At 46.7% G+C, this 22,839-nt stretch overlaps 1 protein-coding gene across 1 annotated transcript in view; it reads left to right on the top strand.

Moving 5' to 3' along the window:
• The window catches only part of LOC118577878 (40S ribosomal protein S27-like), a 28,267-nt gene extending 6,097 nt beyond the window's left edge, over nucleotides 1-22,170 (top strand). Inside the window, exons 2-4 of the mRNA XM_036178542.1 lie at nucleotides 19,843-19,905; nucleotides 20,105-20,166; nucleotides 21,879-22,170. Of these exons, the coding sequence (XP_036034435.1) occupies nucleotides 19,843-19,905; nucleotides 20,105-20,166; nucleotides 21,879-22,170 (417 nt within the window). The remainder of the gene's footprint in view (nucleotides 1-19,842; nucleotides 19,906-20,104; nucleotides 20,167-21,878) is intronic.
• Nucleotides 22,171-22,839: the final 669 nt, after the last annotated feature.

The raw sequence follows: 22,839 nt of genomic DNA, 5'->3' as shown, positions 1-22,839 counted from the left end.
TCCTGGGATATTGATTCCAAAGGTAATTGCCCCCACGAGTTCACATAGGGGATCAAGTTAGCTGGCAAGTCATAGAATACAATTTTTTTTTGAGCATCACACTTTCAAGGAACTAGGATTGTAAGGAGACTTAAAATAAGCCATGTGACAATTCCCTGAGAATCAGAACACTGGGCTAGGGATGAGTGATGAATGCCTAATATGGGCAAGACCCTGAATTCATTCCTAGCATGGAAAGAGGAAGAAAGCAATCCAGAAATATCTTAGTCAAAACCTGGAGGTAGCCAATATCAGGGTGGTTCACAGACAGCCAAAAGGCTGTTATGGATGGTACATATCCCCATGACTCTGGGATGGAGACCCAGGGTTGATGGAGAAATACCACAGAGGGAGGAACTTCAGTTCACACTCAGTCAAGACCTTTATAGAGATCCAAGGATAGAATGAGTTTTGTAAAGAATTAAGATTCTGGTCCATGAAGGGACTTAAGCAGGAATATGAGAGAGAAACTTCCAGGGAGTCAGGACCAGGCAACTTCTGCGGTTCCTCCAGCTATGTGATTGGAAGCCTCTGTCAGAGTAGGAGCCAGTAGAGCTGACACATGTTGCCCTCTGTTTTAGGTTTAAAATCCTACATAGAGTATTTGGAAGTTCTGGAGCAACCACAGCAGCACAGATGTGAAATTTCTCATGTGGTTCCAGGCTCTGAAGGACTGCAGAGTTTTCTGAGATCTCGCGTACACCTACGAGAACTGAAGACCCGCTTTCCTTTCCCATTGACGGTCATCCAACTGCAGCATTTACTTACAGAGATTGTTAGACTGCTGCCAAATACAGTTCAGCTAACTGATTTCGATAAACATATATGACTCTAATTAAAATAATTAATTTGCATTATATATCTGGACTGTGGGTAAGCCCGTGCCTTCATCTAGGGATCTCCAAAGACCAGACAGATGGCCACATCAACGAACCCATTAAAAGTGCTCCCTGACTCAGCAAGGTCCAAGCAGGACCATTTAAAGTCAAGAGAATGACCTGCTAATGGCTTTAATATTTGCCTGCCAGGCTGCTAGGTTAATGGAACAAAGAAAGAGGCAGATAATCCCCAACCATTTAGAACCTCTGCTACAATCCCAATGCCAAGAATCATCTGGCCCCCTGATGGTTCTGTCCTTCACTGTTGGCACCATCCCCTTGAGTGGAAGTGTCTGCCTGCAGCTGAACCCCACCTCTCTACAGTCCTGGTCTCCTGCAGGACTTTGTTGCCTTTCAGTCTCCTCTGCCTCACGCTAAGCATCCTTGGTTCCTCTAGCAGCTCTTCACAGTCCAGGCTGGCTTTAGATCTCTGACTTCACACCATTTTTGCACAAACCCTTAAATGCCCAAATTCTCAAGCAGAACCCACTCCTGGCTGGCTGGACTGAAGAAAGTATGAAAAGACCCTTTCAAAATATTTTGCCAAAGGACAGGTGAACTGAGTATGAAAAGATAGCCGACATCTTAGAAGCACTTAGGCATTAAATTGAGGGTACCAACATCCAAAGGGGGTCTGAGAGGTGGCACTCAAAGCTGTCACATGCTACAGAAAATTCACAACAGAAGGAAAGCAGAGAAAGTGCAGGGCAGAAATCACTTATGTGACACCTTTAAGGTTGGATAGCAATTCAATCAGACTATCAGACAAAAGCCAGGTTGAGTATGTTCGGCTTATCAACAACAGGAATTAGGAGAGGAAAACACAGCAAAGAAATGCAAAAATCATAATAACATTTCTTGAACTGAAAGTATGTTTCAAATATAAAAGACACAAAATGTAATTCTCAGATGTGCTTCAAGAAAGGCTCCTCACACACTAAGTTCTTGGGGAAAAAAAGAGAGAGAAATTATCCTTAAAATCTATTTTTTAAAAAAAAGATCATCCCTGAAAGAGATTAGGCTTGTGTTTTTTGTTTTATATTATTGTGTGTGTGTGTGTGTGTGTGTGTGTGTATGTGTGTGTGTATGTGTGTGTGTGTGTGTGTGTGTGTGTGTGGTGTGTGTGTGTGTGTGTGTGGGTGGGTGGGTGTGTGTGTGTGTGTGTGTGTGTGTGTGTGTGTGTGTGTGTGTGTGTGTGTGTGTGTGTGTACATGCCATGGTGCTCCTATGGAAGTAGGGGACAACTGAGTCAGCTCTCTTCTTCCATCTTCATGAGGGTTTCAGGGTCAAATTCAGGTGGCCAGGCTGGCCCAGCAAGCGCCTTTCCCTGCTGAGCCATCTCACCAGCCCCTAGGCTGGTACGTTTTACGACATATTATAGAAATAGAAACGCATTCTTCTTCTCTTTAGGGAAGGTAAAGCTTTTACGAATGATATTCACGACTTCAAATTTTAAAGACACACCTGTGCTATTCTGTGATTTTTCTCTTTTAATGGCTTATTTTATTTTTGTGTATGCACGTAAGAGTGTTTTGTCTGCATGTATATCTGTGTACCACATATGTGCCTGGTGCCCACAGGCCAGAACAGGGCATTGGATCCCCTGGAACTTGAGTTGACAGCTGTAAACTGTCATGTCGGTGTTGGGCATTGAACCTGAGTCCTCTGGAAGAGCAGTCAGCATTTCTCCAACCCTATTCTGTGATTTTTTTCAACCTATTAGTGAAGATCTTATATTAGCTTGGTTTTTCCCCCCACCATTTTTTATATCTTCCTGTTAAACTGTCAGTAATCTGAGCACAGGAACTATGACATGTCTGTTTTCTCTCAGGACAATGTCACCATAGTAAATATTGGTTGAATGAGTGAATGCGGTATTCCCTAAGTGAACAAAATTAAAATAAAAGCAGAAAAAGATAGCAAATTAAAATAAAATACCACTTGAGACCAAGTTAACATGGTTTTGTATGAGATCAACAAAAATTTACAAACCTGTATTATAAGTTATTCTTAACAAAATGAGAAATGACGGATACCATACTTAGTTATGCTGCACTAGGTGGCTTCCTGTTAGCAACGTATCGTTCCAGTTAGCCTAGTAAGGCCCCGAATTCCAGCCAGCAGATTCCTGGCTTCCTGTCAGCTTCATGAAATGGCCTCTTCCAAGACCTCCCTATCAACCCCCTGGCATGTGAATGAAATCTGGTAAGAGTTCCCTAGATCACGGAAGACACATTCCATGCAGGCCATTCAGGGAGAAATAAGAAAGGGGAGCTGAGGGACTAAGAGGTCAATTCTGGTCTTCCCTGGATGTGTTCACCATGATGCTTGTAGCAAAAAGACCCATTTCAATAAGAACACATTCACTCGGGGCTGGAGAGAGGGCTTGGTGGTAAAGAGCAAGGACTGTTCTTCCAGAGGACCTGGGTTCAATCTCCAGCACCCACAGGGCAGCTCACAACGGTCTGTGCGTCCTCACAAAAGCATACATGCAGGCCAAACACCAATGCACATACACTAAAAATAAATACATTTTTAAAAAAAGAACACATTCACTGGCGGGGGGCGGGGGGGGGCATGACATGACACAATGGGACTGGAGAGATTACTCAGCAGTTAGGAGCAATGTCTGCTCCTGCAGAGGACCTGGTTCGGTTCCCAGAACCCACAGCAGGTGGCTCACAAGCACCTGTAACTCCAGTTCCAGGAGATCCAATACCTCTGGCCTCCATACTACCTGCCTATCCATGCTCCATACATACACACATACATAGAAATGAAACAATATGTTTAAAAGCCACTCCATGCATGTCACCAAGAACGAGAGGGGAAAGTAAGCTTAGAGCTCCTAAATCAGAAGTCAGCTCTCAACCTGCGCTCTGCCCAGTGCAAACGCCTTGGCTCATTTATTCTGTGGTTTCCACAAACGTCTTTAACCTTTAGCTCCATGAAGACTAATCGACTACAGCCTGATCTACTGAAACTGAAGGCCAATGCCCTTGGGCCCCCATGTAAAGAACTAGAAATAACAACAATCTGAAAACTGAAAGGACTCAGCTCCTGTCCTCAGAATTAATAGAAAACATTCTTCAGCAGAGAAAAGGAGAGCATACAACCAGACTGTCTTAATGATGCAAAGATAACTTTGAGGTTAAAGTCAGAGAAAGATTATTCTAAAGAAAGGATACCGAGATCAATTTTATTTGTGAATTGCTCACACAATTCTGAAATAAGATCCAAGTAAGAAAATGTTAATTCCTCAAGTTGAGAAATGGATACATAAAGTTCACTGTATTACTCTCTCTGCTTTTGGTACATTTAAATTATTACTCTTTTATAATTAATACATGTTTTTAATCTTTGCATTTTTATTACACCTAGTTACCTAAGCCATTTTCATGTACGTTTATCATGTACTTTGTACCTATTCCTCTCCTTTGTGAAATTATTCTTAATAAATGTTTTAAAATTTAAAAATTGCCAACAAACTCCAATAGCAGTACATTATAAGGATTATGTATCTCAACTAAGTAGGATTTACCCTAAGAAGTAAAACTTCAATTTAAATAAAACTATTAATATATTTTATCTTATAAATAGAAATGAGACTATTATAAATGGTTACATTATAAGCTGTAGGTCATTTGTTACATTTAACTCAATTTCCTTGTTTTAAACAATATAGAAACACCATGTGATTGTTATTCTAAAAAGAAAAATAGAACAATTTTGCTTAAAAGAGAAAACAAAATAGCAATGTTCACTGCAGTGGTGGAGTTGCTGGGCAGTAAATGCAACACCAGCAAGAAATGAGGAGGCGGCTGGAGAGATGGCTCAGTGGTTAACAGCACTGGAACCCTTTGGTTCCCAGCATCACATGGCGGCCCACAACCACTTCTAATTCCAGCCCCCTCCACATGCACCAGGCACACACATGCTGCACAGATGTGCAGGCAGGCAAAACACCCATCCACATAAAAAACACTTTTTAAGCCTTTTTTTTTTTTTTTTTGAGTTGAGGATCGAACCCAGGGCCTTGCGCTTGCTAGGCAAGCGCTCTACCATTGAGCTAAACCCCCAATCCTAAGTCTTTTTTTAAAAAAGAAACGAGAGAACCACAGCTAAGGAAGAAATGATTCAGTGGGTGTCAGGTGGCGTGAGAATGCTCATTTTTAACATGGGTTTTAGGTAAAACTTGGGGACCCCTGAAGACAGCGCTGAGCTCAGACTTGGGCACCTGGCTTGCTCTCTGTGGGAAAGTCACAAGGCTTATGTCTGCTAACCTCACCAGCAATTTCTCTACAGATCTGAAATGCTATACCATCCTGTAATTTCCCTTTATTCCTCTAGAGCTCCTTATCCCTAAATTCCAAGCTTTTGGCATGAATATAACTTTATCTTCTACCAAGAGACCACCCCACTCTTATGACCAATTCGGGGGAAGGGGTGTGTTAGTTTCTCATGACTGATGGAATACCCACGAATACATCTTAAGAGAGAAAGGATTTGAGTTGTTTCCAGTCTGTGATTGGGCGCAAGAGAGGAAGGGTTTGTTTGGTTCATCCAGTCCACGGCTGGCTGGCTCCATCGCTGTGGGCCTGGGATAAGGCTGAACAATGAAGGCTTCAATCCACAAGCTTTTTAGGGGGACACGGTACTCAAAGCCTAATGAGGAGAAATTAACATTTTTACCTACAGATTCATGGGCTAACTTGAAGACAAACTGAGGCCTGGAGTGGATAAAGTCCTCTGTCCTGAGGCTTCTTTCCTTCTCTGTAGCCCTTCACTGTGTCTGTGATGACCTCCCATTTCTCTGGAACTAATTCTAATTAGATTTGACCTTCGGCACATAGCCTCACCACATTCAGGTCAGTTTCACAGGGCCTCTAATCACAGTACCATGCCACCATGCCCTTCCACCCAGCTGAGGCCAGCTCATCTACACTCTAGTGTGTGCTTTCTAACTCCACGGGGATTCCGGGCTTGTTTTCTGTCCTCTCAACGGTAAGTTCCCTGAAGGGAGGAGGAGAGGAGGACCCAGGCATAGCCTAGCAGTGATTTTGAGCACTGTGCAGTGTTTGTTGAATGAATAAGGACAGAGACACGGAAGCCTAAAATGCAGTGGTAAGATCAGAATAATTTATTTAAACTTCTAAACCCAACGAAAACGTCACTAGTAAATATTTTAGGGAAGCGCATATTAACTTTTAATTTTTATTGTCTTTTTAAAAAAGTTCTTAATTGCATTTGTGTGTGTGTGTGTGTGTGTGTGTGTGAGTGAGAGAGAGAGAGAGAGAGAGAGAGAGAGAGAGAGAGAGAGAGAGAGAGAGAGAGAGAACACTTTCAAGGGTCAGTTCTCTCCCTTTACCATCTGGGTTCCAGGGATCAAATTTGGGTGACTAGGTGTGCACCACCACACTTGGCTTTGTATATACATCTCTAATACAAATGAGTTGCTATTGTTGTGCTTCATTTCATTGGCCATGGCTGGTGAAGGATAAAGAGCTGGTATCTCATATGCACCTGAATTTCTTAGAAGGAATTCAGATTGATACGCCACTTACCAAGGAAATGTCATTCTGAGAAAAGAAGAGGCATCCTAGGCCATGATACTTCTCTAGTACAGCGGCCACCAGGACCCCAGGGAGGCATTTTATATCTTTTCCCTTGAAGGATCCCAGTCAACACTGGCCTGATACAGAATCTATTCACAAGTCATTTCGCCTGGGCCATAAAAACAGTCCAGGAAAAAAGCTGAGTGGCATTACTTCATTTCTCATAAAAACAGTCCAGGAAAAGCTGAGTGGCATTACTTCATCTCATGCGCCTGCGCCTCCTCCATCTTCCTTTCCTCAGCTTGTCTTTTCAAGAGCTGTTTCCACCCAGCGCCTTTTGTTTCAGAGAAAAGGACTTCTGGTGCCTAACAGGAGGTTTACCATGGACCAAAGAAAAACCAGTGACTCCCAACTGGCTCCCAAGGTTTTCCTTAGCCCCATAGCATGAGTGTTAGACATAGCCCTCCCCACGTCCTTTCTGGGGCTCACTTTTCCATCTGATGCTGACGATAAATTGTGTAATTAACTTCCCATCTTACACTTGGAGTGTCCGGGGCCCTGGTCATCAGCATCCTCGGCCATCTCATGCTGAACCAGGTACAAACGAGACACAGGGCATGGCTCTCGAGAAAGCACCCAGGGTCACCACAATCCATGGCGGCACTCCCAAATGACAGCTAGCTGCCTTTGTGACTTTGTCCATGTCAGCAAACTGCCAGGCCACCATCCTGATGGCACATGACATACATGGAAATGACACCATGGTGTGGTGCCTCCCGAATTAATGGCACCCCAAACTAATATTCACTATACCACAGATTTGGTCAGGTCTGGCTTTTCCCCTAGTCACAGAAAAATGCATACACAACAATTTAAACAGAAAATATCCATTTCCATCATCACCCTAAATCGCCCTCAGTGCTGCAGAGGGTAAACACAAATGTTCTTGGAAATGATGGCCCAGGGTATCCTGGGATCACATGTCCTCAGATTATACATCTGCCTGACAAGATTGGGCATCTCAGAGAGAGCTGAGCTTCTTATCTAGCTCACTGCAGATGGCCTCTGCGTGGCCCTCTGGGAGCTCCAGAGAGGCAGCAGCCAGCACTGATGGGAACTCAGGCCGCATCTTTCTTTTTCTTTTTCTTTTTTCTTTTTCTCTTTTTCTTTTTTCTTTTTTTTTTTTTGACAGTGATTTGGGGGCATGGGGCCCAGGCCACTCCAAGAGGACGATGGGAAGTTGGTCACACAATTCATCCTCCTTATCAGATGGACAATGAGCCCTGGAAAGGATGTGGGAAAGGGCTGACTCGAATACCAGTGCGGCCTACACCTCACCTCAGCTGTCCTGGGGTCCCTGAGGCAACCCTCAGAGATAAAAGCAAATGTCACTGTTGAATTACATGCAGCTGCCAAGCCCCTTGTCTTCAGTGGGTGAGGAACAGAGCTCTCTCCATAGGGAGACACAAGATCTGTGATCGGGCCCCTGCTGTCACCAGCTGGACACAGGACCCAGTCACACACACACCCCTTTACACTCAAATCCCAGTTTCCCCAGCTGTAAAGTGAAGGGTCTGTGCGAATGAACTTGGGAAACACGATTATATTACAGGAGTGTGTGTCTTCACTCCCCAGTGCTGAGACTAGAGGCACACTCAGTTATGCAGGGCTTCTTATGTGAGGGCTGTGGGTTTGAACTCAGGTCTTCACACTTGCACCTCAAGCATGCTTACTTCCTGAACCGTCCCCCAGCCCTTCTTACAGTCTTCATATGAAAATCCAGAACCCAGAATCTTGTTTGTACTAGGTATTTGTCTAGGGCTTGAGACACCCTGGGAACAAAGCTCTAAATCCTCATACATTCTGGTGGGGACTCCAATTACACCAAGCACAAGAAAGGAGTGTTAGAAAGGGTTAAATGCGAGGAGACAGAGATGGAATCAGTGCCAGCCCTTCACATTGGATTTCATTGACTGAGATCTCACCCTGGGCTTCTGCCCATTTTCCTAATTCTTGAGTCAAATCTGTACCAGGTACTTAGCCAGGACACACCTAAACAAACACCACTGCTTCGCTTTCTTCCTCCTTGAGCTGGCTTTGATTTCTACATGTTCCTATAAGAAACAGTGATCAGCAGCAGGATGCCAGATAGAGACAGTGGGGGTTGGGGGTGGGGTAGGGCTGGAGGATAGGAGAGATCATGCTATCACAATCCTCACGGTCCCTGGAGGAGTCAGAGAAACATGTCACCTAATTTAGAGTGGGACAAAAGGATCACTTGCTGGAGACCTCTATAGTTTTCAAGCAGTTTCCAGATGCTCTCATCTGGTGTCATATCACGACCCTCCTCCCTCCATTTGGGCTCAGAGGTCTTCCCCACTGACCCCTTACATCTAGAGCAGAGACCCCCCAACTCTCACTAACCATGCCACCAGGAAGTTACCCTAGACTTTCCAGAGCCTGTCACCAGTGGAAGGGGACGTTTCTCCCACCCCACGGTAATTAGATAATATGCACAGTGGTGGGCATGTGCTGTTAAAGGAACCCTGGGGATTGCAGGGCACAGCTGCCACTGAAGACCACTAGGGGAGAACGGACAGAGCTGAGGGGGCTGGGCAGGGCTGTCATTCCAGGTGCAGAAGAACCATGGAGGCCATGTGAGAAGAGATAGCCGGGGAGGCCTGAGAGCAACTAGAGAAGACTAAGGGGAAGGGAGGTTCAAAGAGATTGTGTCAACGGTTTAGAGCGCTAACCTTAGGATGACACTGACCCAGCAAGTCCCCTCCTCGGTATACACCCCAAAGAACTGAGAACGAACGTCCAAACGAAAACCTGCACACTAATGTTCATGGAGAAATATTTATGATAGCCAAATGGCAGAAACAACCCAAAAGGGCATCAATGAGTAAATGGGTAAAGAAGTCACGACATACCCACACAATGCAATACGTCTCAGCCACTAAAAAGAATGAAGTACTGATACATGCTATGACGTGGATACATCATGAAAACATGCGGACTGAAAGAAGCCAGACCCAAAGGATAAAATATTGTATGCTCCCACTTACATTTAATGTCCAGAGTTAGCAAGTCTATACAGAGACAGAAAGTAAACTGGTGGCTGCCAAGGCCTGGTGGGAAGGAGGGACTGAAAAATGCTGCTTAATGGGTATAGGATTTACTTGGGGGATGATAAAAAACTTTAGATAGTAGTGTTTATGCAACAATGTGAATCTATCTAAATGCCACCAAACTGTATACATTAAAATGGCTAACGCTGGAGATAGCTCAGCAGGTAAATTTTCTGTTGTGCATTTTATTATTTCAAAAAGTATGTAACTGACCAGGTCAAATATATATAAGGGAGCCAATAAAAACTATCCTGATTGGAACCACAGATTTGGCAACCAGGACTCTTCCTGTTGGGATGCAATACTATACAGGTGCACAAAGAGTCCAGGAGCAGGAATGGAAGTCTGCAGGGACCTTCAGCACAGAGGTCTTTAGGGCCTATGGTGTCTGGTGTCCCTCAGGTACTGAGGAGAGTCTCTTCCATCTTCACAGACATGTTGGTTATTACAAATGTCTTTATTCTCATTAGTAGAAGTATTGAAAATTCATCGGGGGATATTTCAACCAAATTGTACAGTGAGGACTAAAATCTGTGTTTTTAACTATGAAATGATTCATCAGATATCACTAGGCACTAGCAAATTTCCAAAACCCTCTGGGCGTATCTGATACCATGAGCACCAAAACCAAAATCCACAACTGCATTGCTTGGGAAATTTAGACTGAGGGGTCCCAGAGCCACGGCTCACCTCTCTAGCAGTCTGAGCTGTGACTCCATGTGTCTGTCTAGGGAGTGAGGTGGGCTTCCAATCCTCTCAGATCAAAACCAACCACAATAACAGCATAGTATATCAACAATGGCTTCCAGAGCTGGGCCCAAGGATTACGTCACAGGGCTGTGACTCACGGCTGGTGACACCAAGGCTCTGTTCGACCCTGTGGTCCCTTGTCTGAAGTTCATACCCTTCCCACAGATGAGGTACTTGGCCATGGCCTTACTCTGCATTTTTCAAGTCCACACCTGGGGTTTAGACTCTAGTGTGAAGACTTTTCAATCATCTAAAGTTAAAAAGGAACCTCTAAGTCAGCATGACTCATTCCATTCATGTCAATCCCCTCTTTCACTGAGACCTGTGCTGGGCATGGTATCGGGGACCCAGGTTACCCAGCATGACCCCTGCCCTTGAAGAATTCCTTAGGTTCTAGAGAAAATAAAACTCACAGATGACTCTTAGTGAACACAAGTCAAGAGTGTGGGATTCTCAAGAGAAAGGATGCCTATCACATCCTGTAGCATCTAAGAACTAACTCTTCAGGGCAGCATGGGTCTGGCTCGTCTCTGCATGAGGCCTGGTTGCTGTCAGACAGCCAAGAGTGCCAGGTGCCATCTGCCAATCAGGACCCTGCACAAGGTTCAGGCCGAAGGGTTATTCTGGCTGTCTTAATTAAGCCCTAATTAAGTATTCTGCCCGGAAACCTTCTCTCTCTTGCAGAACTGCACCGTTTACAGCAAACGATTCAGGGAATCAGGTCAGCTGTTGGGTGATGGCAGCCGTTAGGAGCAGCACTGACGGCTGTGAATGGATGCCAGTGGGATTCACAGATCCCCCACACCACAGGGCCCGGAAATGTAGAAAGCCAGCCCTTGTGAAGCATTCTGCTCTGTCCCCAGCCTCAGCAGAGCCCAGTTTTGCCCATGGGGAGAAGGAAAGGGACGTGTAACTAAATGCCTGCTGAGATACATAAGAAGCAAAGAGCAACAGTCAGCAGCAGAGTAGCCATGCCACCGCACTCTCTTTCCTGAATTCTAACCAGAAACCGTAGAGCATTCCAGAAACTGCTGTCAAATCAAACACTTCGATTTAATGCGGGCTGTAAACCATAGGCTATATACCTACATGACCACAATCTGTGAGGCTATTTTCTTCAGGAGGAATCAACCCCTACGTTGGGCAAAGACAGGTGGGAAATACAAACTTGATTTAACATGTGGGGTTTTTGGTTTTGGGAGTAAATTCTAGGAATGTGTCTGTTCTTATTGTTTGCGCAGCAAGGAAACCTCTTCTAAGGCTCGGAGAGGTCTCTGCCAAGGGATGGAGCGAGGGTTCCCTGGAGAGTACGATGTGCCAAGTGAAGGCACACCAGTCTAAGAAGCAGTAGGGACACACCTCAGGCCACCCCAGTCCTGCCCCCACAGGAGCTCCAGCAAGCCCTTCTTTCTGCACCCCCATCTCCACCCTTAAATCTAGACACATCCCAAAGCCCCGCGACCTACATTAAGATTCTGATGGGCAGAGGAGTCAGAAGTTGAATCTCTTCTGTCACAAGCAGCCGCCAGCCAGCTCACACAGGACAGGACCCTGTCAGCTGCACCAACAGCAACCGTCCCACTCTACTTCCCAAGCCCAGAACCCAGGCTTGGGGGACATCCGTCCGCGTTTGGGAGTTGTAGATGTAGCTCGGTGCTTAGTACTGGCTTAGCATGCATGAGGCCCTGGGTCTAAGCTCCTCCAGCCTTGCCCAAACGAAACAACAGAAACCAGAGCAACAGCAAAATCTAGCCACTCCTCGGCTCCCGCGAACATGCTTTCTCAAGTCTCCACTTCTTCCCGCCTCCACCACCACCCGACATGGTGGAGCTGGCATGGCCTCGGAGGTGGACCACTGCAGCTCCTGGGCCCCTAGCCTTGGTGTTTCTCTCTCTCATCTATGCCGCATGTCATGGAATGATCTTCTAAGACGTGCCTCTGACTGTCACTCTCTGGCACAAACCTCTCCGACACCGGTAACTTTTAGGGTGATGTATTAGGTTCTCACTGTGAGCTCCGTCTCCGCTCTGCTCCTTCACAGATGGATGACTCTGGGCAGATTAACTCCCCACTGATCAAGTGGTGACAATAACAGCACCTGCTGCACAAGGCTGGTGTGGGCTTGAAGGAAGGAATGCGTGTAACTGCTCAGGACATGCTGTGCCTGGCCGGCATAGAGGCGCTGCACAAACGGTAGCTGCTATCATTGTTTCTAGGCTGTCAAGGCCCTGACTGTTCAGGCCCCGTGTGTCTCTCTCTTCAGCCTCTCAATACGCTCACATTCCAGAGAGTTCCAGCCCTGCTTAGGCTCCTCCGGCTCTGCTCCCAGAGCGGGACCTTTCATTGCCCGTATAGCCCCTTCCACTGCTGGCTCCCCCGTAGATTTTATTATCACCACCATTACTGCTATTGTTCTGGTTGTCTGTTTTGGTAGGGCTGGGGCTCAAACCCAGGACCTCATACACACTAGGCAGGCACTCTACCACTGAGCTACAGCCACAGTCCCTGAATGATTTTTTTTTCCCAAGACAGCTTTATTGAGGTATGAAAGTCCTGCTTTCACTGGGTGGTGGTGAAAGCGCACGCCTTTAATCCCAGCACTCGGGAGGCAGAGCCAGGTGGATCTCTGTGAATTCAAGGCCAGCCTGGTCTACAGAGTGAGTTCCAGGAAAGGCACAAAGCTACACAGAGAAACCCTGTCTCGAGAAAAAAAAAAAGTAAGAAAGAAAAGAAGAGAGAGATGGCTCAGTGGTTAAGGGCACTGACTGATGTTCCAGAGGACCCAGGTTCGAGTCCCAGGCTGTCTGACCATGCCAGATAAAATAAAATTTAAAAGAAAGAAAGAAAGAAAGAAAGAAAGAAAGAAAGAAAGAAAGAGGGAGGGAGGGAGGGAGGGAGGGAGGGAGGGAGGGAGGGAGGGAGGAAGGAAGGAAGGAAGGACGAAAGGCCTGCTTTCAGCACAGCCATGGGGTTGAGCCTCTGACATCACAATCAACTTCAGGGCAACTTCATGGCTCCCCTCAAACCCCAGACTCATAATTAGTCACTCCCAAGACCCTACACCCCCAACTCCATCCAGGCAATTACTAATCCTCACCAAATGATTTTTAGATTCCACTTTCTACCTCTGACTCTGAGCAAGGTGCTCCCGTCGTGCCCGGCACCTTCCCTCCCTCAGAACGGATCATTTACTTGCTAGACAATAAGCCGTCTATCATGATTCTCTGGTTCCCATGACTCCAGTGCTAGACAAGTGTCCAGTCAATACTGGCTGAGTGACTATAGCCAATGGTACAAGCTGACCAACGCCCAGGACAGGAAAACCAACGGTAACAGTTTCCACAGCACATATGACCAGTCACAACACTCATGACATCCTCTTCTAGGACACTCCTCTCTCAGCCACTACCAACATGGGTCAGACGAGCTTCACCAGGTACCCAACAGTCGGTCTTCAGTGAGGGAAGATGAACAAGAGTTGGAAATGTCACATGAATCTCGAAAGGTCTTATTAATAAAAACAAACCTGGAGCCAGGTATTGGGGTGAATGCTGGAAGATCAGAGAAGCAGAGCAGGCCACAGCCACCTCACCTGGCCAACTTCTCAGCCGATCCTGCTTCCTCAGACTGGAAGTCTCTGAGTCCTCATCCCAGTGGATCTCAGCTGAACTGCTGCTAAAAGCTTAAAAGCTTAACCAGGCCTAGTTCCTGGTCCTCACACCTTATATACCTTTCTGCTTCCTGCCATCACTCCCTGGGATTAAAGGTGTGAGTCACCATGCTTGGCTGTATCCTTGAACACACAGAAATGCAGGTAGATCTCTGCCTCTGGAATGCTAGGATTAAAGGTGTGTGTGTCACCATTTTCTGGCCTCTGTATCTAGCGGTTGTTCTGTTCTCTGACCCCAAATAAGTTTATTAGGGTGCACAGTATATTGGAGAACACAGTATCACCACAGGAAAAAGTGAATGAAACCCTTTTATGGGGCCTGGCATCCCCAGACCATTACTGGGTGAAGTGGACACAAACATAGAAAATAAAATGTTGAAAAGCAAAAGGAGAAGGAAGGAAGCAGTTTGTTCTAGAAGTTTCCTACAAAGCCATTTTGTTAAGCAGTTTCTGTTTTCCTGCACATGCCCGATTATAAAATTAGAGCTGCCGCCCCCAGACAATAATCTATGCCCTTTCAAAATCCAATGGCCATCAGAAGAAAAGCAATTACCTCCTAGTTAAACATTAAGACAATTTCCAATCCATCAACACACCGAGGCAGAAGTTACAGAGCAAGAATAACAAGAGGCTCTCCTCACACTCCCCCGCCCCACACTGCCTGCTAACCCCACTGGAAACACAGCTCTGCCCAGGCCTGGTTTATGAGAAACCGCTCAATGGCTCCCTACTGCCTCCAGGATGAAGCATGACTCCTAGGTAGGTACAAGAAAAGCCTCCTGCTTAATATACTGGCCTACTTACCTAGCCTCATTTTCTTCTAATCACCTTCAAATAACCTCCATCCAAAACTACCCACTGCATCCCTGCCATGTCTTTACCCACTGCATCCCTGCCATGTCTTTACCCACTGCATCCCTGCCATGTCTTTACCCACTGCATCCCTGCCATGTCTTTACCCACTGCATCCCTGCCATGTCTTACCCACAGCATCCTTACCATGTCTTTACCCACTGCATCCCTGCCATGTCTTACCCACTGCATCCCTGCCATGTCTTACCCACAGCATCCCTGCCATGACACATCTTTACCTACAGCATCCCTGCCATGACACATCTTTACCCACAGCATCCTTACCATGTCTTTACCCACAGTATCCCTGCCATGACACATCTTTACCCACAGCATCCTTACCATGTCATGTCTTTACCCACAGCATCCCTACCATGTCATGTCTTTACCCACAGCATCCCTGCCATGTCTTACCCACAGCATCCCTGCCATGTCTTACCCACAGCATCCCTGACACGTCATGTCTTTACCCACAGCATCCCTGACACGTCATGTCTTTACCCACAGCATCCCTACCATGTCATGTCTTTACCCACAGCACCCCTGACATGCCTTTACCTGTTCTCCCTCTGTTTAGAATGTGCTGACTTAGCCCCAATCTTCCACGTCAAATTTTCTGTTCACCTAGGCATGCAGGCATAGTGTTGCCCACCTTTAACCCCAGCTCTTGGGAGGCAGAGGCAGGTGGATCTCTGTGATTTTGAGGCCAGCCTGGTCTACAGTGAGTTCCAGAACAGCCAGGAAGATGTGGAGGCCCTGTCTCAAAAAACAAAAGAAACACAAGCAAACAAAACCCCCCCCAAACTTGTGTTAGCTGTTACCCCACAGCACGAGCATCGTGACTTCTGCAAAGTCTTCCATCATTCCTCCCTCTCTCCCTTCCTTCCTCCCTCCCTCCCTCCCCTTCCCCCTCCCCTCCCCATCTCTCTGCCCCTCTTTTATTTTTGGTTTTTGTTGTTTCTGAGACAGTCCACATAGCCCAGGCCAATAATGACCTTGAACTCCTGATCCTCCTGCTTCCGGATCTCGGCACTGGGACCACAGGTGTGTGACCCTGAAGGGAGCCACACTTCAAGGACTCACAGAGCAGACTGTCAGGTCAACCAGAGACTCAAGGTCAAGGGAACCAGCTATGGTAAGGCAGGGTCATCTTTCTAAGACTAGAAATTTCATTGTAATTAGATCAAGATTTAGGGGAAAGTTCAATAAAATTGTGAATTTTCCCCCATCTTATGTGTATGTCAGAAGTTAAAGTCTACAGTGTCTAAAAGTCTAGACAATAGACCGAGGAATCTGAACTTGAAAGAGGTTCAGTAAAAAACTGACCCCACCCTGTCACCAGGTCACTGTGTAACCCAAGCCCACCCATTACCCAATTAGGACACAATGTGCTGTACAAAATCTGGAGCTGGGGGCTGGCAAGACAGCTCAGTGGGTCAACGTGCTTGCTCACTGACAACCTGAGTTTGCTCTCTGGAACTCACATCATGCTAGGAGAAAACCAACTCCCCGAGAGTTGCCCACTGACGTTCATAGTGGTCCCTTGGCACCCATGCCCCAGTCCCACAACAAACACACACACAAAGGAACCCTGGAGAGAACCGGAAATCTTCCTTGTTATTTACATCCTACAACCCCATAATTCTGAAAATCTGTGAGCAATTTAGTGCCAGAAGTATTTAATAATTATGCTATCTACATACAAATGATTAATGATACAAGGGTTTGCCAGCACACACATAAGAGATATTTGCCAGACATATTGGGAAGAAACCTTGATAATTACATTGTCATTATGACTAAAAAGGGTCCTTTGCTCAAACAGATTTTAATGGAATGCTTGAGAACAAACATGCTACTGAAGTGGATATTTATTTAAATAGACATATATTTAATTAAATCTGTTTCCCTGCTATGTTTATTGCTGCATATACACATGCACAGAATAGCTAGTACAGTTGAAAGTCAAAGTGGTCCCTTTCTGAGAGCAGTCTAGAGCAAACAGGACTCACTTCAGAGTGGGAAATGACTACTCACCAGTCAGTCTGAGCTGAAGGGACTCCTCCAAGACATGAATCCCTCACCTCTTCTCCACAAGGACACCTCCCCTTCATCCCAGGACACTGCTCCCAGGCTATTCTTAAAGATAAAAGGCCAACGTTCCCAGGACTGCAGCCAGAGGAATGTGGGTATCCAAAGCTCATCAATAAGGTGGAGCGGAGAGGATGGTGAGGCCATGTGGGCACAATGTGATGGTCTCTGGCCCAGGCTGCACTGCTCTCAGTACTGGGCACTCCTAGCTGCTGCTGCTGGGCTGCAGTACGACTCTCAGGACAAGGCTGGCTTCTCTCCTTTCAGTGCATTAAGCCCAGAAGTCGTCTGGATGCCATTGTCATCCCCAAGACCTCAGCCACTTGAGCCAGCCAAAGGAGGAAACCTTAGAGGCTCTTGACTGGCACACTGGCTTCCTCTGTGCCAAGGGCAACCCAGACGATAACACCCAAGGGCTTAGGATGCATCCATTCTATGGGGACCCAACACCTGGTCCCCAGCTCTTTCTGCCCAGTCACCTTCGGCTGACGTGAATGGCAAGAGCATTAGTTCACTAAGCCTCACAGGAGCCCTGATGGGCAGGTCACCCCCAAGCACATTATCCTCCCTTAACAGATGGGGAAATGACGGCACAGGAAGATTAAATAACCTGCCCAGCCTCATGCAGCCTGCCCCAGGTGGAGCACAAAATGATCGGGGGCCCTCATGCCAGCTCTCAGGGACAGAGAAGGCTCTAGGTAAAGCTCTTTATAATTCTAGGATCCTGTGCATCATGGATGCCTGGCACAGGAGGCAGAAAAGAATAGGAAGATAAGAAAGCAGGGTAACGGGGAAGGGGCTCTCACCATCTCTGCTTAACTGTGCTAAACCATGAGAGAAGAAAGATATTTAATACACAGTGGAGAGTGACGGCATGGGCCTGCGTGTAGTGGGCAGGAAGGCAGCAAGTGAACGGGTTCATCGGAGGGGTCAGGCTGGGTGGCGTGGCGGTGGCACACACCTTTAATCCCAGCACCCAGGAGGCAGAGCCAGGTGAAGCTCTGTGAGTTCGAGGCCAGCCTGGGCTACAGCATGAGTTCCAGGACAGGCGCAAAGCTACACAGAGAAACCCTGTCTCGAAAAACAAACAAACAAACAAACAAAAAGAAAAAGAAAAAGAAAATGGAGGAGTCAGGCTAAGTGGGGTTCTGTCAGTCAGTGACCTCTGTCCTTCACTCCCCTGGGACTTGGCATAGACCACAGACCTCTAGCTTAAAACTGTGCCCATTTTATTCTTTCTCTCAATAAGCATTAACATCTGGAATGTGTGCAAGGTGCTAAGGGAGACAAAGATGATCAACCTGCCCCGAAGTAAAAACCAGCTGGGGATGTCATCAGGGAGCACACAGAAGCCACTAAGACAGTGAACGGCAGCAAGGCCCGGAGCTGGTAGGAAGCCCAGGGGTCTTCTGGAAAACTCAGAGTAAAGGGAGATCCCAGGGAAGGGAGCCATCTCCACAGCACAGGAGAGGGAGTCCTGCAAAGCTGGCCAGAGAGACATTAGAAAGAGAAAGTACTTAGGGTAGGGCACCAGGCTATCCTCAAGACCCAAACCTCACGGTGGTAAGGAACAAAGGGCAGCTGGGCACGAGGGCAGAGGCATGTGAATCTCTGTGAGTTCAAGGCTAGCCTAATCTACAGAGTTCCAGGAAAGCCAGGGCTAGACAGAGAAACCCTATCTGAACAAAACAAGACAAAAACATAAACAAACAAACCAACAAAAAACAACCAAGAGAGAACAAAGGGTATGTCAGGTAGGGTTGAGGCTTGAGGGTGGGGTTGACACCAAGAAGCCAGATCAACAAACATCTGAAGTGTGGAATAAGGAGGTTAAATTTTACTCCCAGAATCACCCCAGTCAGTAAGCGTTAGTGGGAGAAAGGGCAGGGAGGCCATTGTACTTCTGAGGAATGCGGGACGACATGGAGGAAGATATGCCAAACCAGACAAAACCCACCTCTGTTTTCTTTTATCAATTGTTATCTAGTCCTGACCACTCCCAAGTTCAACAATTTAAAACATGTATTTGGGAGGCCAGAGGTAGTGACATACTTGGAAGGCTGAGGCAGGAGGATTATGAGTTCCAGGACATCCAAGCCTACAGAGTAAGACCCTGTCTCAAAGGAGAGAGGGGGCTGGGGGCGGGGTATGGATGCAGTTCATTCTTTAGAGTGCTTGCCTAGAACTCTTTATTCCCTGCACAGCATAAGCTGGGAGTGGTGGGGTATGCCTGTAATCCCAACAATTTGGTGATGAAGGCAAGTAGATCAGAAGTTCCAAGTCATAGATACAGTGAGTTCAAGGCCTACGTAGGTGACAGGAGACCTTTTCTTTTTTTCTTTCTTTACTTTTTTTTTTTTTTTGGTTTTTCAAGACAGGGTTTCTCTGTGTAGTTTCGGTACCTATCCTGGATCTTGCTCTGTAGACCAGGCTGGCCTTGAACTCACAGAGATCTACCCGCCTCTGCCTCCCGAGTGCTGGAATTAAAGGTGTGTGCCACCATGGCCCGGCTGAGACCTTTTCAAAATAAACTAGGCCACTAGATGCCTCAGCAGGTAAATGTGCTTGCTAGGCATGTATGCTGAGCTGAGTTTGAGCCTTAGATCTCAAAATGGGAGGAGAGAACCAGCTCCTGAAAGTTGCCCTCTGACTTCCACGGCAGGTACACAAAGCCTGTTAATATTCTGACCCAGCCTGCGTCCTGACATAAAAGCCTCGTTTTAAGGAAAAACTCCTCCCCCTCTCTTCCTCTCTCTCCCTCCCCTCTCTTACCCCTCCCTCTCCCCCCCCCCCCCAGGTGTGCACTCCAGAGCTTTCTCTCCCTTTCAATTTCTTCTTTGTCTCCCTCTTTCCTATCCTTCTCTTCATCTCTCTAGTATAAGAAACTCTCCATGTGGATGCAGCACCTGGGTGTGAATGACTTTCCACAAGCCGCCACGGTGGGGTACTCTGGCCTGGACAGCTGGGGGGTTCCCTACTCGTGCACAATTCCTAACAATGCCTACACACATGCACACACAAATAACATGAAAAAAATTAGAAATACACATAAAAAAGTCTAAGTCTAGAAGGGTATTTAGCACCTTGAATGTAAATAAGGTAATACAACAAAATATTTGTTACGCTTTGCCCCCACAGAGGGTCATAACCCTAGCCATCAACTTCTCACCCAAGAACGCTTCTCCCAAGATGATGATGAGGTAATGTCTGTGAAATGCCCAGAGCTCTCTGAAGATGCGTGGCAAAAGGCATCACTGTAATTAATATTTAACGAGATACTCCCAGCTCTGATCTTTTTTTCTGCAGACTAATGTTACGTCTACAGGATAAGGTGATGCCAGATTGGTCCCCACATCAACTTCTCCAGCACACAGTGCCCAGCCCTGCTACCCATCCCCTGGGCTCCTTCCTTCTATGGTTGATGGGTCCCATTATCCCAACCATTCAGGACTGGTCTCAAGTGTGAGAGTCTAAGGTTGCTAGAAAAGGAAGGTCAAAACACATCAAGGTGAAGGGCAAAATAAATGTCAGAGGGCAGTCTTCCTTGGGGTCCCATTTCAAAGCATGAGAGGACCCCATGAAGACTTCAAGGGGAATTATTTTAGCAAAACCCACATCCTAAGCCAGTTAATATTTTTAGGCCTACTGGAGTACTCAAGAAAGGAAGGAATAAGAATAGCTGTGTGGGTTCAATTACAAATGGAGTGGAGAAAATAATTTCAAAAGTTCAAGGGGAAAAAAATCAATCTATTTCCTCCCTGCCCCAAGCTTTCACATCTATAAATATTCACACAAATGGACCCAAGACCACGCTGCCTTCGAAAATGCTACCTGTCTGAGAGTCTGCAAGATCGATGATGTGCTAGGCTGCCTCTCAATGCACCTGAGCTCAAACAATACTTCCCGAAGTGTCTCTGTTCTTAAATAATGTCATTTCCCCTCTCGGATTACCAGAGCAATACATGCGCCTGGCAGAAAATTTTCATCTCTTAGAAATAAGAAAATATTCTCTAAAATCTCCAAGGTACTCATTATCTTTCCTTTTCGTATGAAAACACATTTTTCAACATAGCTTGAGAACTTTCCTTTTGGATGAGTTATAACCTGGTTTCCCCTGTGCCTTTGCTCTTCTGCTACAGTTGTCCTGTAGGTAGAAGCATCCCGTCTGAAGCAATGCCCTATTCTGGACACTTGGTTCTTTTTCTGTGTCTTACAGACACTGCTGATAGACACATCTTTGCCTGATGCATCACGGGTTATTCTTAGGACTGGCCTACTGGGTGAAAGACCGTTGTACACCAATGCAGAGCTTTTTTGTTTGGTTTTGTTTGGGGAGACAGTTGGTAGCCCAGGCTGGCTTTGAACACACTATATAGACAAGGATGGTATTAAATCCTGACCCGACACATGAACATGTCCTCTGAGTACCTGTAGTACAATGCACATTTGAAAGCTGATACAGCCAAAATGCCTGGCAGACAGGTTATCTCAAATTTACTCCCTCCATCTGTGGGAGAGCCACTCCCCAAAATGCTCATTGTCCTTTAATTTGATAGATGTATAAAGGTAACATTGCAGCCAGGGATGTAGCCCTATTGGTAGAGTGCTTGTCCAGCATGTTGAGGCCGGGGTTTGAACCCAACCACTGACTGACTATTACCAGGTATGTTGGCACTCACTTGTAATCCCAACACCGGAAAAATGAAGGCAGAAGGGTTAGAAAGTCAAGGTCCTCCTTAGCTACAGACAGTTTGAGGCCAGCCTGGGCTACAAGAGACATTCTCTCAAAAATAAGAAAACAAAGGCGTGTCACTGCTTTTATGTGCAGCTCTTTGATTATTGGAGACGTCCCCAAACCTTAGTGTCAACAGTGCTCTTCAGAGTATGTTTACAGTGCGGTTCTGATCATCAGACCTCCCTACCAGACCACACCTCCCGCAAAGGATCTCCTTCATCCCTCTCCAGACGAGGAAAAGAGGAAACACAAGAAAAAGCGCCTGGTGCAGAGCCCCAATTCCTACTTTATGGATGTGAAATGCCCAGGAAGCTATACGATCACCACGGTCTTTAGCCATGCACAGACGGTAGTCTTGTGTGTCGGCTGCTGCACTGTCCTCTGTCAGCCCACAGGTGGAAAAGCATGGCTGACAGAAGGATGCTCCTTCAGGAGGAAGCAGCACTGGAAAGCACCTGATTCAAGATGAGTGGGAACCAGCCCAATAAACACATTTTTGGATATATTAAAAAAATACATCTGCTCCTCTAAAGGGGTCTCTCATGCCTCTAAGGACACCTTGGTGGTCTCCTCACTCTGGACCAGGCACACCGTTTTCACCTCCATGCCTCTCTCACCAAACATTTCAGTCTTTCTTTCTCCCACTGCTACCTCTTGCAAGAGGGGTGGGGTGTCTGCGCCGCCATGGGCACCACGCTAAGAGGAGAGAATAGCCAGGGTGCTGTGAGAAGCCAGGGCAGGGTCATTAATGAGCTTGGGAAGAAAACAGGGCGGTGGGGCAAGAGCAAAGTCCAGAAGCTTGCTAGAGTACCAGCCACAGAGGGGGAATATTTTCATCACCAAGGCATGGGGAGAGAGGCTGAAGACAGGTTAGCTCAGGCCAAACTACTGAGCTGCCTCACCTGTGCTCCACTCTCTTCCCCGGCATCTTAGTTCAGACTTGTGATCCCTGCCTGGCTCATCTCAGCTGCAGATTCATCTAAGAGCTTTCCCACAGCACCCTCCTCAGCATCCATCCATCCATCAGGACCTCAGTGCCTGGGGCAGGAACTCTGGCTGGCATACCAATCTACTCAGCAATCCCCAGTGAATAGAGCACTGTTCCACGACTCTTGGGCACAAGTCTCGGGAGCCTGGC

The sequence above is a fragment of the Onychomys torridus genome, chromosome 2 (genome assembly GCF_903995425.1).
Source record: "Onychomys torridus chromosome 2, mOncTor1.1, whole genome shotgun sequence".
In the NCBI taxonomy this organism is placed as follows: domain Eukaryota; kingdom Metazoa; phylum Chordata; class Mammalia; order Rodentia; family Cricetidae; genus Onychomys; species Onychomys torridus.
This window is presented reverse-complemented; position numbering and strand designations above follow the sequence as displayed.